Raw genomic sequence first — 14,893 nt, 5'->3', positions numbered from 1 at the left:
CACTGCAGCATCATTCACCTCCACATTTCCAACACAACCACTGCTAGTGTCCCTACAAACAGCAACACAGACAGGGACAACCACGTTCAACGTCATCAAGCGTCACTAATGACACCCGAAGGGCCCATGCAACACCAGGCAAGGTTACAGCTGTGGGAGAAAATGGGCCCTACCTCTGTATAACAGCTGCAGAATCATTCTCTCGTTTCCGTCTCTTCCTCTCTGCGTAGCCCCTGAACGCCCTGGGAAACCATTTTAAGCCATTAACCAACTACACAGCTTTGAACTGGAGAGGACATGAAACAGACAGGAAAGCTCTCACCAGACAACAAAGAGAGATTAGGCTGACCAAGGAAGACAGCCAGCCCTTGCAGGACTGCGTGCAAGTCAGGGGCCAGGCAAAAGACTCACCAAACCAAAGGTCCTCACTCTCTGGGGTAGGTGGCTGGACAAGCCATTGTTCCTAAAGCAAACATAAGAGTGGCCAGAGCATGGCTCAAAGAGTGAAGGAGAGCAGCCATCATCCCTGCTACAGCAGAATGGACCTAGGAGACTGCAGACACAAAACCTGTGTACCCCAGGATCAAGAGGGACAAAAGCATGCTAGCAACTGTAGCCTCCATTTCGAAGATGAGGATGGTTGCAGCGTATCCATGTAGGCCTACGAGCTGTAGCCATCTAACCTCTTGCCAGCTGACAAACAGTCCTAGCATAGGGAAAGCACAAGTGAATATGATGGACAGGAGAGGAGAGTTTATCCAGGACACCAACAGACAAGGTAATAAAAAAAAAATTAAGATTATACTTACGAGATGCTAGAGATTCCAGGAGCACAGGGAAAAAGAAAGAGAAGAGGAATTCATTAGTGCTCAGCCCCAGCCAGTGTTCTGAGGGAATTTTCACTCCAGAAGGAATATTTCTTGTTAGGTGGAAGGAAATTGCTTTTTAAATTAAACATTTCTCAGTGGTGAGACTCCTGTTTGACCAAGCTAAATCCTCGCTGGGGCAGCGTTGGCATGTGGCTTGGATGCAAATTAAGCTCCATGTAGACCCAGAGAACATGCAGATGTACAACTGACAGCTGAACATGGCCTGTCAGGCTACAACAGGAGCTCAGCATCATGGGCTTCTGGAGCAGGGAGACCTTCTCCCACAGTGACCTGTGAAGTCAGCTCACGCTGTCTGGTCTATGAAGGAAGCAAGCAGAACGGGCTGAAAATGCTAGAGGAGAGGCCAGGAGGACAGGGGCACCTGGGGGAGCCACTTAAGGAGGTGCCCTGAACTTCTGGAGAAGTTTCTATGCAGTTTCTAGAGGCAACACAGGACCTCCAGAAACATCAACCAAGGAGCTATGTTAACCAAGGGAGCTGTACTCCTCAAGGGTTTCCTTAGAGCACCATTCCCCAAACCAACCTCTCTTTGGCCTCCAAGCGCTGTAGGCCCTGCCATGGGCCATTATCCTGCAACAAACCTTGTACCCAGCAAAGATGACTTCAGATAGCAAAGGATGTGCCCAAAGGCAAAGGAAAGGTGCTGATTTTGTGCGTGGTTTGGTTTGTCAGATCAGAACTGTAAAATATCATTCACTGTTATCAGCCAACATTTTTAAAGAGCAAAGCAAGTATCAAATTGCCCTCGGCCTGCCCACAGGCCCTGTCAGCCTGGTGCCCAGGAGCGTTAACCAGCTGGGATGCCACCAGATTTACAATCCCTGGAAGGGAGGCAGGGGGACATAGGGTTAAGGTAAGAGAAGCAGTGCTAGGACAATACAGAGAGAGCAGAAGCCCACAGAGGCTCCTCACTCCCACCGTCAGGGTGGGATCAGCACCCTGCCACAATGCATCAGATTTCACAGACTGGCACCGGGCAAATGCCTCCCCTTGTGCTGTTCCCCAGGCCGGGAGGGTGGGTCACACCTTCAGCCAAGCTGGAAGGGAAGGGCAGGGCATGATGGTAAGCATTTTTTTCTGGGGGATGCAGATCCTTTCCAGTATCTCAGCAGCCACCCCTCTCCCCAACTCCAGATCCAGCCCTCCCTGCATCAGTCCTTACAGGTCTGATCCAGTCTGGGTTATCCCGAGATCAACAAACAGCCTCTTTTCAGGATTTGAGAAAGGAAAGGTATGAGGGAAAGAGGAAATGGCAGAGAAACAGATTACAAAAAGGACACCAGATTAGACAAGGAGGAATAAAGAGAGCAGTAGAGCTGAGGATGACAGAGACACTGAAAGCAGGACACAGGAAAAAGGTGACAAGGCTGGAGAAGGACCTTAGAAAGCACAACAGTGTCTCATCTCCCTCCCTGCTCGCCTTGGCTTTCCAGCCAGGTAGGAAACACTTGAAACCAGGAAGATGGCATTTCCCAACAAGCTGGGTACAACCTGGAAATGAGGCTTCCCTTATTCTCTTCAGTCCTTTGAGAACTGCCTCCTCCCAACACACAGCAACCAGGGGCACCAAAACCTGGGTGGAGTGTGGAGGGAAACGCTGTTCCTAACTCAGATTCATTCACACTTTGCAGAGATTTTACTGACACTTTCTTCAAATGACCAGACCAGCACAGAAGCTGTAGGGCTACATCTCATTCTAGACAAACACACTCCTCCTGGAGTGAGGGATGCAGGGCAAGCCTGGAATAATGTTCCCTCAGGGCAGTGGCTGCAGCAGAAGCAAGTGGTGGAGGGTCTTAGCTGGTGCTCCCACAGGACCCTCCCTCTGCAGAGGCAGCCAGGGACAGGGCACAGTGTCACAGAGAAAATAAGGGAAGCAGAGAAGAGCTGGGTAGCCCAAGGAGTTAAAGAAGGTAAAACCAAACAAATGGGAGTAGTAGGAAAGAGAACTAATAAGTACAAAAAATAAATTAATAAGAGACAAGGTTCTCTCTCTCTCACCCCTGCACTGCGGTGCCAAACACACAACTCAATTGCTCCAGGCTCTCAGATACAGCTTTGAGAGGGCCATGAACTTTAAAATACACAATAAAAGCTCCAGCAGAAGTTTCACTTACGCTTGCATAGTTGTAGTAGCAGTTTGAAAACTGAAGAGGTTCTCTTTTGGGAACCAGGTTCGTATGGGGACATCATCTGGAAGAGAGAGCAAAACCTGAGAACCCAGCAGCAGAGACATCGTTCAGCCAGCAAGACTTTCTGAGCTCTTTCTTTTAGTACTTTTCTTCAGCATCCTGCCCTATACTAAACAGGAGAGTCTCATCCTCCTCATATATATGCACACTACCACCAAGGGTTTTGTAAATTTGTGCTAAGCCGGTCTATCAGGCTACTAAATGAAGAATGAAAGCTCTATTCTAAGCGTGGAAGATTACAATGATCCAGGAATTACAGAAGAAACATTTGAAAAAGAAAAAAAAAAAAAAAAGACAACACAGGGGAAAGAAATACTTCCCATTAAAAGCATTTTCCAGCCTCTGCCTTTTCCTTAGTACCATTCATTTGAAATGTCCCATTCATCCAGTTCTTTCTGATACAGCCTCCCATGGAAAACAACAAGCATTCACCTCCCTCTCCTCAGAACTGTAAGCCTCAGACATACTCTCTTTTTCTACCACCAAAGTTTCAATAAACCCCTCAGACACTCGCTCCTGATGACCTGGCCTTCATGAATTTTTCTGGTTTTAGAAGTCAAACTGCACATCTGCTACACAATCTGCGGATAACTCAGTCCCCTGTTTGTAAACTGCCCTGCCTGAACCAACTGTGATTATTTCCCAGTTCTGTTGCATTAGAACATCACATCATCTTCACGTAATGACCACTCAGACAAAAAGCAGGCAGCAAATTAAGTCTCTAATGATGTGTGTGGGATGGCGGTGACCAGAAGGAGGAATCTGACCAAGAGGCAGCTCCTACTGAGAACTCTCAGGCTGAAGTCGGTGAGGCAGGACTCAGAGGTGTGCTAAAATCCACTGACACAAGACATGCGAGATCTCAGTGGACTGGATCCCTGGGATTTGGGGCTACCTCATTTTTCATCTTGCTTCACTTCCAATTTGTGGCTTCCTTGCTTAATGCCTCGCCACATGTTGCTCATCATGTGTCTTGCTTCACTCATTCATTTTAAGATCATTAGCAACTATGGTATCTTAGTCATTAATATTCTGGCATTGTCAAGAGTATTTTTTTTTAATACACTCTCATTGGTCAAAACCCAAACAAACCCTGCATGCATACTGCAGACATAATTACTACAGACGAGATATCTCACCAAACGCTTTTCACAGATCATCATCTACTACCGACTGGTCCTGCTGCAATTACAGATGCAAAAAATGCTAAATGCAACTGGGGAGGCTTCCTTTGAAGTGAAGCTTCCAAGAAATCATACAGAAAGCTGTAACAGACACTCTCCTCAGCTAACAGCTTATGTCAAGCCTCGTATAAAGGCACCCTAAGGAAATATATGTGTTAAGTGAAAACTGCATTCTAGTATGCTAAATACTTATGAAGTTCCTATGTCTGCTCTTCTTCAAAAAACAGATAGAGAAGAAATTCAAAACAGTTCAGACTGTAAATTAATTACTTGTTTGAAGTCCTGAATCCACAAAAGTGGTGAAGGAGGAGAAGCTGTACAAATTCCTTTTTAGCCAACAATTCTGTACAGACTTCTCAGGGACTACGCATCTCAAAGGACTGACAATCTCTTAATATATTTTACAGCTTTTAAGCCAGTAGCTTATTCAAAGCAGAGTTTACGAACAAGAGCTTTGCCTGGTCAATCACTGGAAGCCTCCCTCCTTTTCCGATAGACGGGAGTCCACCTTGGAAAGATATCACTGCCCCACCCACAGCACTCAGTGGAGACTAAAGGATGTGTGACCCTTCAGAGGTGCCTCTTTACCAGCCAGAGGTAGAACAGTTGCAGAGAAGCACACAGCCAGGGACTAGGGAGCATGGTTTAGCTCCAGAGCTCATCTGGCTCATTAAAATTCAGATTATGAGTACAACTAATTTGCTTCCAGGAGCAGGTAGCACGCTCCTTTTTAGCCCGACAGAGCATTTTATTCTCCTTTCTTGTTACCATCAACTGTGATGAAATAGTCAAGGAACCACAGGCCTGGGTAAGACTGGAGGAACACCACCACCATGTTCAGCATCTCCAGCCACTTGACAGGCTACATGAAAATCTCAGCACCTCTGTCCATGAGGGATGTGTTTGCATGAGATGCTGGGAACAGCACAGGAGACAACAGCTTGCGCTTCTCTGGAATGGTGTTAGGCATCATAAACTCAGCATAAAAATCCATATTAAATTATGCCAATCTGTCCTAACTGCCATGAGTGTTGGTTTGCAGCAACAATGTGTCATGTAAATCCAAACAGAGAAAGCAGCGCTGTAAATTGAACCTCTGGGGAAATTAGTCTCTCTCTCTCATCTCCATTCATCTCTGCTTTGTTTTCTCTGCTAGCCATGCATGAAGGACATTCCAAGAAATACTTCTTGCAACCTGTGACAGTTGTGCCACTCAATTCTCGGTTTTTCTCTGAGTAACAAACGAGACCAAGCTGAGAACACTTTCACTCCATGATGCCAGCGCTATGACAGGATTTGGTCTCAGAGGCACAGCGCTGCCTGTGCAGCCACACGTGCAAGCACTCAGAGGCTTGAGACAAGCACGGAGGGTAGCTGCTCTCTGCTTGTATGAAACATGAAATACTCATCTGCAGGTCCACTTTGTTCCCATTTAAATAACTGCTCCAATATATTTTCAGAAAGGCACATCTCCATTTCATATTGATAACTGACCCTAACAAAAATTGCTGCATAGTTGAAAATACATATTATAAATCCCAAGGCCCAGAAACAGAACATGGCATCTCTCTATAGCATTTGCTAGGACATGTTTTCCAGCAGACAGAGGCATTTAGCTCCAGCCATGAGGATCCGTTAGTGATCTGGAGCTTTCCTTTGGTTCTGTATCAAGTACAGAACTAGTCTCACAGTGCACAGTATATTTTTGATTTGTTCAGGAAAGCTTTTAACATAAATCCATCAGCATTAGAACACGAAATCTTCACTTTTCTAATTCACTACACATCATGAGGCTGCAACCAATTCAACTCAGCACCCTGATCTCCACAAGACCAAGTCTCTGGGGCTGGTGATCTTCTTTCCTGAAAGGCTGGGACTGAAATGGCTTTCTTCTATCTTCACACAAGCTTTCTGGCTGTGTCATCATATGCAGAGCCATCTTTTAGCAGGTAAAACATGTACGATCATAAAACAATAAAAGATTTCTATCCAGGAAAATTCTTCTCACTCATTTTCTTGCATTTAAGCAATAAAAATAATAAAGTCTAAACTTGCACATGTAGTGTCTGATGCGAAGCCCAAACATCACAGGGAACAAACAGAGAAACAATGCTTAAAAACTATACACAGGAATTAGCAGGACTGTAGGTGTTCTGCACACTTAATAATAAATTGTTTTCTAATTATTATTCCTCAGTATTAATCCATGTATGAATTTAGTCACAGAATTTCAAGCATCTAGGCATGAAAATATGATCCAGAAATCAACCTTTCTGTTATTTTACCTACAGTAAATATCACTATGATATTTACTAGAAAACTATGAACCCAGGAAAGATGCACAGTTTGATCTCCACTCATTTTATTTTCAAGGAGAAAACCTCGACCTTTCCTGGCTGGACATTCTGCTCCAAAAGCCTTGATGTGTGTTTACATAAAAAAAACAAAATTAAAAAAAAAAAAAAATCAGACAAATTAGGTCAGACTCCTTGCCAGCCACATGTAGAGCTGACAGGCAAAGACGGATTGTGTACTAGCTTATAATCCAAAGCATACAGATTATGACATATATTTGATTAATAGTTAAGTTTTTAAAAACAATCAGGAATTTTGAAATGTAATTTAATAATTCCAAGCCCTATTCCCTGAAAATATTGAGCAAATGGATAGTGAGTGGGGAAGAAATTCCAATATTGTATTATTTGCTAGTATTTATGGGAAGACCGTGAGGTGGTACTAGGTGAGGGACCCTGCTAAACCGCTTCCAGCCATGCAGATGAGCATGTCAGGGACACACCAAAGTACAGAACACTGTACCTGAGCTGAACTGAGGCTCCCTCGGAGCACCCTGGCACGTTCACAAAGATTTCACCTGCCTCAGTGCCAGAAGGAGGCAGAGGAGAGAGGGTCCTGCTCTGAACTGCATCCTGGATGAGCATAAATGTAGGTGCTTTGCCCCTGCTCTCTTGCTCTTCCTTCAACAGAAAGGCAACGCACAGAGATCAACCACACTAAGCTACATGAAGCTGTCATGAAAACCACGCAGGTCATTTGCTGCCAACAAACTAGGAGAGACAGTGAGGCTTGGATGAGCTGGCCTCAAACTGAACTCGGCTGATTTTAAACTCCCCCTTCGACAATCCCTTTCCATGAACGCTGGTGCAAGGTGCTGAAGGGGAAACACTGCAGGGCCCGATTTGAGGCACACGGCAACAAAACCCCCATGCTGGGATAAGATGGGTGTCACCCTTCACTCCTGTGCCAAAGAGTCCTTTGTGCCCTCCCAGCACCCACCCTTACTTACCAGACACTCGATCGACACTGTACATCCTCTCCAGCCTTTTTCTGTGCCACCCAGTCTCGCTGGATTGATGCTGCTCCAGGTCAAAGGAATGCTGGGAAGGGGCAGCCAGCCGGGTGCAGTTTGGGCACTCCTTGGAGCCCTGCCGGCTGCCCGGCCAGCCCTTGCAATGCCTGCTGACGCCGTGAGAGCCACCAGCACCCTGCCCTTGGTGGCCATGGTGGCATTCCTCTTGCGCAGCCCCCTTCATCACCACCAGTTCCATACTTTCGTTCTCGTGGTCTGACAGCATCGGCCTCTCGCCAGAGATCGTGTAGACTCGTGGCTTCGGTCCCTCGCTTGGCATCTTCTCTGCCTGCTCCTCAGAGAAGCTCCTCTCAAACTTGCCGTCTGAGATGACGGAGAGCCTGCGCTTGTTCTGTGCTGCCTGCTGCATCTCAGGGGAGTCCTCCTGTCCGATGTAGGAGTCTGCTAACAGGTGATCTGAAACAAATGGCACACTTCCCTTAAAACCAAAGCACCCCAGACACCGGCAAACTCAGGAGGCTCTTTGTTACTGTTGCAGAAAGGGGAAGGGAGAGACAGATACGGCAGGTTCCCCCAGGAACCTTCTCAGTGGAACGTGTGCCCGTAGCCTTCTAAACTTCCAGAGCTGCTACTGAGATGAGAGACTCTTCTCACAAATACACCCAGTATTTTAAGCTTGCGTGGCCACCAAACAAGGCTAGAAGCAAACACAGGTCTCATTGCACAGCCTGAAAATGCTTATGTGCAAAACAGCTCCTGCTCAGCTGCACCGTCCTGTCTGCTTCAGCGGGTTTAGCCACCCCAGGGCTACTGAGCCGGTGAAAGTTTGCAGGGCAAGGATCAGCACCAACTTCTCGAAGAAGTGACAAACCCTGCGTGTTCTGTGCCCCAAGTTACTATTTTTTTAGAACTAAAGGAAAGGGGCAAACTACTAGGGTTTGGTTTCCCCCCCCTGCGATTTTCTGCCAATTGGTTTGACATGAAAGAAATAGAAAAAGATTTCAGCCGACAGCTGCAACCCAGCGCCTGCGGCGCCCCTGGTTAACCGGCCTCACCGCGCGCAGATGGCGACAGCGCAGCCCGCGGAAGCCGTCCTGAAGGACAATACAGCCATTCCCTTTGTAGGGTAGGAAGATCGAAAGGAGAGAGGCCCATGAGTGCAACTATCTTTGGAGCCCACACACTGGATGAAGTGCCAGGAAATCTCAGCATTTCCATGGCAATTCCATGCATGAACCCAACAGTAGCTCCCACCCACCTGCTAATCCTTTTTTTCAAGTGGCTGTTAATTACCTCTTACACTTCCCTTCAGATGGGAAGCCAGGGGACTGTTAAAAACGCTCAGCAGGGAATGCATTATTCATGTGACTACTACCCCAGAAAAAATAAAATCATCAGTGTCCAGCACAGACAGCAGCATTTTAAACAGAGGCAGAAAGCAAACCCAAGCCTTTACTTCATTAGATATTTAATGAACATCTTTCCTTTAGCTATTGAGTCATGACCTGGAAGAACTTGGCAACAATCTGAGGCTTGGCTACCTTGTAGCTGGCCATGAAGAGATGAAGGAGAGAGAGACCTATCTCAGAACAAGTCTGATGTTGTATGTGTGCAGCATGGACCTTTCACTGCTGTCACACTCTGCTTCCCATGAAGCGCTCTTGTGCCCCCCTGAAAAAAGCCCTCCCGAGGTGAGGACATACACTTCAGTTTTTGAATCTGAAGCCCATCCTGGATTGTGCTCACATTGCCCAGGGCCTCTCTCCCTGCTCCGTCTGCAACCAAGAGTGAATTGAATTGAGCTGGTACTGGTACAGTGTCACCCTTATCTCATCCTTGAGATACAACTTCCTCCAGCACCACTAGGAGATAAATACATCTCTGGCCACTCTGCTCAGGGAGTGACTGTCAGGACCGTTCGGGCTGACACAACCCAGGTTCATTTCATTTGTCTCCCAGTGAGATACTGTAGCTGGCAGCTGTGTGACTCCTTGAGCTGGCCAGGAGGAGCTGCCTGTAGAAGCCCTAAAGGAAGAGCCACGCCTCTTGACTCTGTAGCTGATGCTGTCTTTCCAGACTTCACATGGAGTCCAAAATGCACGTCTAGGAGTAGTGAGGAGTCATGCACCTCACTGGTACTGTCCAGATAAAATATGAAAGGCAGGCAGTGGTCTATGTCACCCACGGTCTCCTGCACAGAGACAGCACAGACATCTGCCCCTCCTCCAGGAGGAGAGCCTGATGGACAGCAAGGGCCGTCACCAGAACAACTGCAAGCCATTCAAGGGGAAGAAGCTGCTTCACCAGCTGTCATGCAACAGCTTGTCCACTGAGTCCTACTGCTGCAGGATACAGTGTCATGGACCAACTTCTGCAGAAAGTGTTCACAGGCACCAAAGTCCAACCACTTGTCACCCCTCAAGAGGCAGCAGGCCACCACATTCGTTCTCCAGCAACTCTAAGGTGCGCTCTGGAGTGGGCATGTCTTGGGAAAACACCACCGAACGAGTCTTCAAGATTTGCCAAGATCTGTGCTGTCTAATAGTGCCAAGCACACCATTTTTAAAATTAGAAACAAAGGCCAGTGTTAAGTACTCATCTCACCAAACTTACTAATCTGTGTGGGCACAATGATGCTACATATTTTTTAAGACACCACAAAATAGTGGCTGACAGCTGCCCCTGTTCCTCCTGAAATACTTCTATGGAAGATGTATAAGCATCATTAGAGCAAACACACACAATCATGAACCTTTACTCACACACTGACAGCACAGCGATTCAGAGATCTGAGAATTTCTGAACTCTGGTATTTGTGGGTAAATGGAAAAATGAATTGCCCAAAATATAGTATGTCTGAAAATGCTGACGATCACAAGTGCAGAGAGTCTAATTCCAGTCTCTGTTTTATAAGCACTGAGGTCTGTTCAGCCCCATAAAATTTACAGACATATAAGTGGGACATGACTGGTTTCAAGTAAGAGTCAATTTTTTACTGAAATCATGGCCAGGTTACAATTCTTGGATATATTTGACATAAACTACCTGTCTGACCTAGCATGAAAAATACAAGGATAATCCTTTCTTCCTACCTTACTTGTCCCTTACTGAAGGTGTTTTCACTTGTACTTATCCAGGAGTTCTCATGGCAGACACTACAAAGGCCTGTCACCACACCACTATGCTTTCTCTTTGTCAAACAATGGGATAATTGTTTCTTATCATTCAATTTAGCACCTTCAGTAACTACATATTGGAGAAGCAACTTCATACGCAAAGGGAATGTGAAGCTTTATTCAAGCCTTCTAGTTAATAAAGAATTTATCTACAGGAAAAACCTAGTATGGAAGAAAAAGAGATTCAAATATCCTTCATAATGCATTACTGGCTTCTAAAAATGAACCTGCACCATTTCAGGGAGCTAGTCTGTGCTAGGATTCACACACACATGCATCCACGCACACCAGCAGCGCGGAGATGTTACCAGTGACTAGTTCCTTTGTCTGTGCTTGCAGTGAACTGGATCCAGGTGCCAAAGCACCGCACCTGCTTCCACTATGGCATTTTTGGTTAATAGTTTGCTTCTGCTAGGAAAGAAGTCAAGCTGGTCCAGAAATCAATGCTGAATTAAATCTGAGCCACAGGGATGTTTAGTGGAGAGAAACAAGAAACAGCAACAGGGGACTTCAGCAATAACTGGAATTGTCTTCCAAGAGCCAGCTGAAGCAGACTGCTGTTAACACCCTCTGCCTGGTTACTGCTGCTCCGTTTCATTTCCACATTGCTCTTGCCACCTCTCCCACAACCAGCTGCTCCATCAAACTGCCACGCCAGCCCAGGACAGCGTGACGCGGGAAGCCTGGCACAGCGCCCTCCTCTCCAGCCACTCCGATGAAGCTGACCTGGTACAACTCTGCTCTTCCACTTGCCTTCATCAGCAACACCTTTGTCTAACACAGCTGCAAAGCTACCTTGGAGCAGACAACTCAGGTTCCTCAAACGGATGTCTTTTCGTCTAGATTTGTGCCCTACATGGATTCATTGTGCCTGAGATACTTAAGAGCAATATCAAGGGAAGAGGACCAAGTGCTTGATCACGTGTCTATTGGTAACAGAAACATTCAAATCGTATTTTCATCACTTCCCTGCCTACCTGGGCTAAGTCCCACAGCCTGTCCAGAGCCTGGGGGCTCAACAGTCCAGTCCTAGGGGTCAGTCCACTTCTCACCTCCCTTGTTATTTACTTTAACACATCTCTTTGGCTTCACTTGCTCCTCTCTGATATTTCTTTCTTCACCTTCCACGCAGCACTGCCCAACACAGTCATCAGGGCACGTGTATCGCCAAAGACATAACCACCAGCAGTGGTGATAATCTGCACTCATTAATTTGCAGTATCTTGGGAAAGAAAGAATCCACATTCTCAGTACATGTAGTCCCTGATAATTAGGTACTTATTACTATTAGATACTTACAACACATCCTTTCTCATTCAGTAACCCTAACTTGAGCACTTGCTCTGACCCAGGTAACTAACCGTGAAAGGACTTGCACATTTTCTTTTGCTGTCACAGTGTTTCTCGAGAGGAGGTAACACGCTGGGATAAGCCTCAGCTGACTGATGTCCATTCACAACAGTGGAGGGACTCACCAAGCCAAACTCACATCTGCTGCAGACTGCCTTGTAACCCCATGGGATGAGAAGTTTATAAATCAAGGCAGAATATAGCCACAAGGCATAGACAGAAGCTTTAAAAAAAAAAAAGTCCCAAATTTATTACTGTATTTAGCAGCCAAACTGATGATTAAAGCACCTTAGATTTAAAACCTCAGCTCCAGCATCAGAAGCAAAGTGGCAAAGGGGAATTCAGATAAACCCTATTAAAAAAAACATCTGTCATCTCAGAAAAATAAATTTCAGAGAAACAGATCTCTCTTCCCTCTCTGCTCCACCTCAGCTGGACCTCTCCAGACCTGATGTTTATAGTACCAACTTTAAATGAAAGAACTGTCTCAGCCATTGAAGATGAATGTAAAGATTTTAGCTTTACAGTATATGGACTTGCTGCGTTGTTCATAGTAGTAGGAATGAAGTTAATGTTTTTTTATTTTACACCAGTAGGAGTCCAGGTGATACCCTCAATGAGGAGAGCAGATGGGTGCACTGGCTAAAGCCCAGGGCATTACAAAAACAGAAATATGTTTTCAAACAGCACAGCTGAGCTGTTTCTCTCGCAATTTCAGTTCTGAGACCCCCCGAATGCCTGTCACTGCCCCCCAGGTGTGCCAACAGGCTGTCAGGCCCTGTTCTCCCCTGCTCCCTCTCTGACCGTGCAGCAGAGCCATACTGCAAAGCTCCCTACCATGTCAGCTCTGTCCTTCCCAACGCTCACGTACCGCAGCATGACCCCGCCAGCACAGGGCTCCTGCCTCCAGAGACAGGCTGGCAGCTGACCTCACTGGTCTGCAGGGTTGAAACGTAGTCAAGAAATAGGCATGGTAAAACCCAGGAAATCTGTTCAAAGTATTGAAGCATGGGGCAGGGATATAAAAACGGAGATACAACAATTAAAAAAGGTCACAGTGGCATTTCAGCTGTACAGTAGCTTCAGAGTCAAGTGAGCTAATGACATGCACAACATTCACTATGGGATTATCTGAAGCCTGACAAAGCCAGCTCTGCTGTGACTTTATGTGGGCACCCTGACCCTACTGCTCCCGAGGAAGGAACATCACACGCTTCTCTGCAAGGCCACAGAGAAAAGGCAAGGGCAGCTTCTTCAATAAGGGAGCTGCTCTGAGAAAACAGAAGGTCACTTAACTATGACAAAATGGTTCCAATTAATATGCTGCACTGAAATGGGCCTAGAAAACAAACAAACTGAAGATGTTGTTGACATTGTGCCTCATAGATGAGTAACCTTTTAGTTTGGCTTGTAACATTAATGTGAATAGATGAAATTGTTACTGTGAGACATGACCCAAAGGGGCAAGTGGCAGCTCCACCACTGGCCTTAACATTTCCATGGTAACACTGTGACCTATGTTTTTATTCACTTTATAAGCAAACATGCTCCACGGCAAGTTTTAGCATACACCCACACCATACTTGTGCTGGCCCATACTGGAAGTGGCCTGAAACCCTCAGAGATGAGATTTCACATCCCTGAACTCAGACTACCTACAACCCCCTCTGGAGCACTGGGGTCTTTCTAGAAAGGCCACCTCCATTGCTCAAGGCCGGCCACACCACATCAGCACAGGGATACGCCGAGAGAGCTGGGCCAGATGCACTGCTGGGGTCCGTCCGGGGGACACGGTAAACATCCTCTAGAGAAAAGAAAGACTCGGTGCTTACCCTGAATCAGGCTCCACTGGCAGCTCCCCAGTCTGAACACTGGCACATAGAAGGTGCCTCTCAGAGCATCGTATAGTGGCAGCCTTACTTCATGGCTTCATAAAAACCACAGCTCGCAGGTCACTTGCTCAGCCTGAAGCACCTGCAAAGCCCCACGCTGGAGCTTGTCAAGCCCATGTCGGTTCCTGGCAGTGTCAGGAACCTCCTCTGTTGCACGGCTGCTGCCCTCCACACGTGCTCACACCCTCTCTTCTGAAGCAGCAGAAGCCCAGGGTGCAGCCACCAGCGGTTGCTTCGGTGCAGTCTCTGCATGTGACACAGTAGCCTCAGCAAACATGTTTTTCTCCTGCCAACACTGCCCATTGCTATTTGGCTTGGGGAAGCTCACAAGTGCCCTCTTCTTACACACTCAGTGTTTTCACTGATAGCTCAAACATCATGCAAAAACAAAGAAAAGATGCAAAGATTACTTCGTCTGAGCTTAAAAAGAAGCTTCTTCCTGTTTCAGGTAACTATTCCCTTTGGTTTGTACTGACTGACAGAGTACAAACCAGAGTGGCCATGCTGTTTCTGCAATAACCCCAGCAAATTTGGGTCAAGACCTGCTAGGCAGCTCTGGCCCAAGGCCCATCATCTCTGCAGCACCAAGCACACCTTACACTTGCTGGGATTTTTCCTCCTCTCTTGCTTCCTGAGCCTTTCATGCGCCGCTTGCCCAGAGCGGCCCGTCTGCAGTGGGCAGCTGCAACAACCAGCTCCACCAGCACTCCAGCAGCAGTACCTGCCCTCAAAATAACCCAACTGAGCAGAATAGAAACTGCCTGATAAAAAAGTACCAGGAAAAAACCCAGCCCAGCTCCCTTCCTTTCCTCAAAGGATCGTTGTGTCTGAATCCCACCTCACTGGGATGCATCGCTGCTTCCCAGACAGGAGGAAGTTTC

At 46.7% G+C, this 14,893-nt stretch overlaps 1 protein-coding gene across 5 annotated transcripts in view; it reads right to left on the bottom strand.

The window, feature by feature from the left end:
* The window catches only part of NSMF (NMDA receptor synaptonuclear signaling and neuronal migration factor), a 48,447-nt gene that overhangs the window by 19,829 nt on the left and 13,725 nt on the right, over nt 1–14,893 (bottom strand). For 3 of the 5 annotated variants that reach the window (XM_074891037.1, XM_074891039.1, XM_074891041.1), the window contains 3 exons: nt 7,571–8,050; nt 3,008–3,083; nt 174–242 (listed from right to left, as the gene is read on the bottom strand). In XM_074891037.1, coding sequence (XP_074747138.1) covers nt 174–242; nt 3,008–3,083; nt 7,571–8,050 — 625 coding nt within the window. The remainder of the gene's footprint in view (nt 1–173; nt 243–3,007; nt 3,084–7,570; nt 8,051–14,893) is intronic. The other 2 variants (XM_074891038.1, XM_074891040.1) reach the window with 1 other exon arrangement.

The sequence above is a fragment of the Strix uralensis genome, chromosome 21, assembly GCF_047716275.1.
Source record: "Strix uralensis isolate ZFMK-TIS-50842 chromosome 21, bStrUra1, whole genome shotgun sequence".
Classification (NCBI taxonomy): Eukaryota; Metazoa; Chordata; class Aves; order Strigiformes; family Strigidae; genus Strix; species Strix uralensis.
This window is presented reverse-complemented; position numbering and strand designations above follow the sequence as displayed.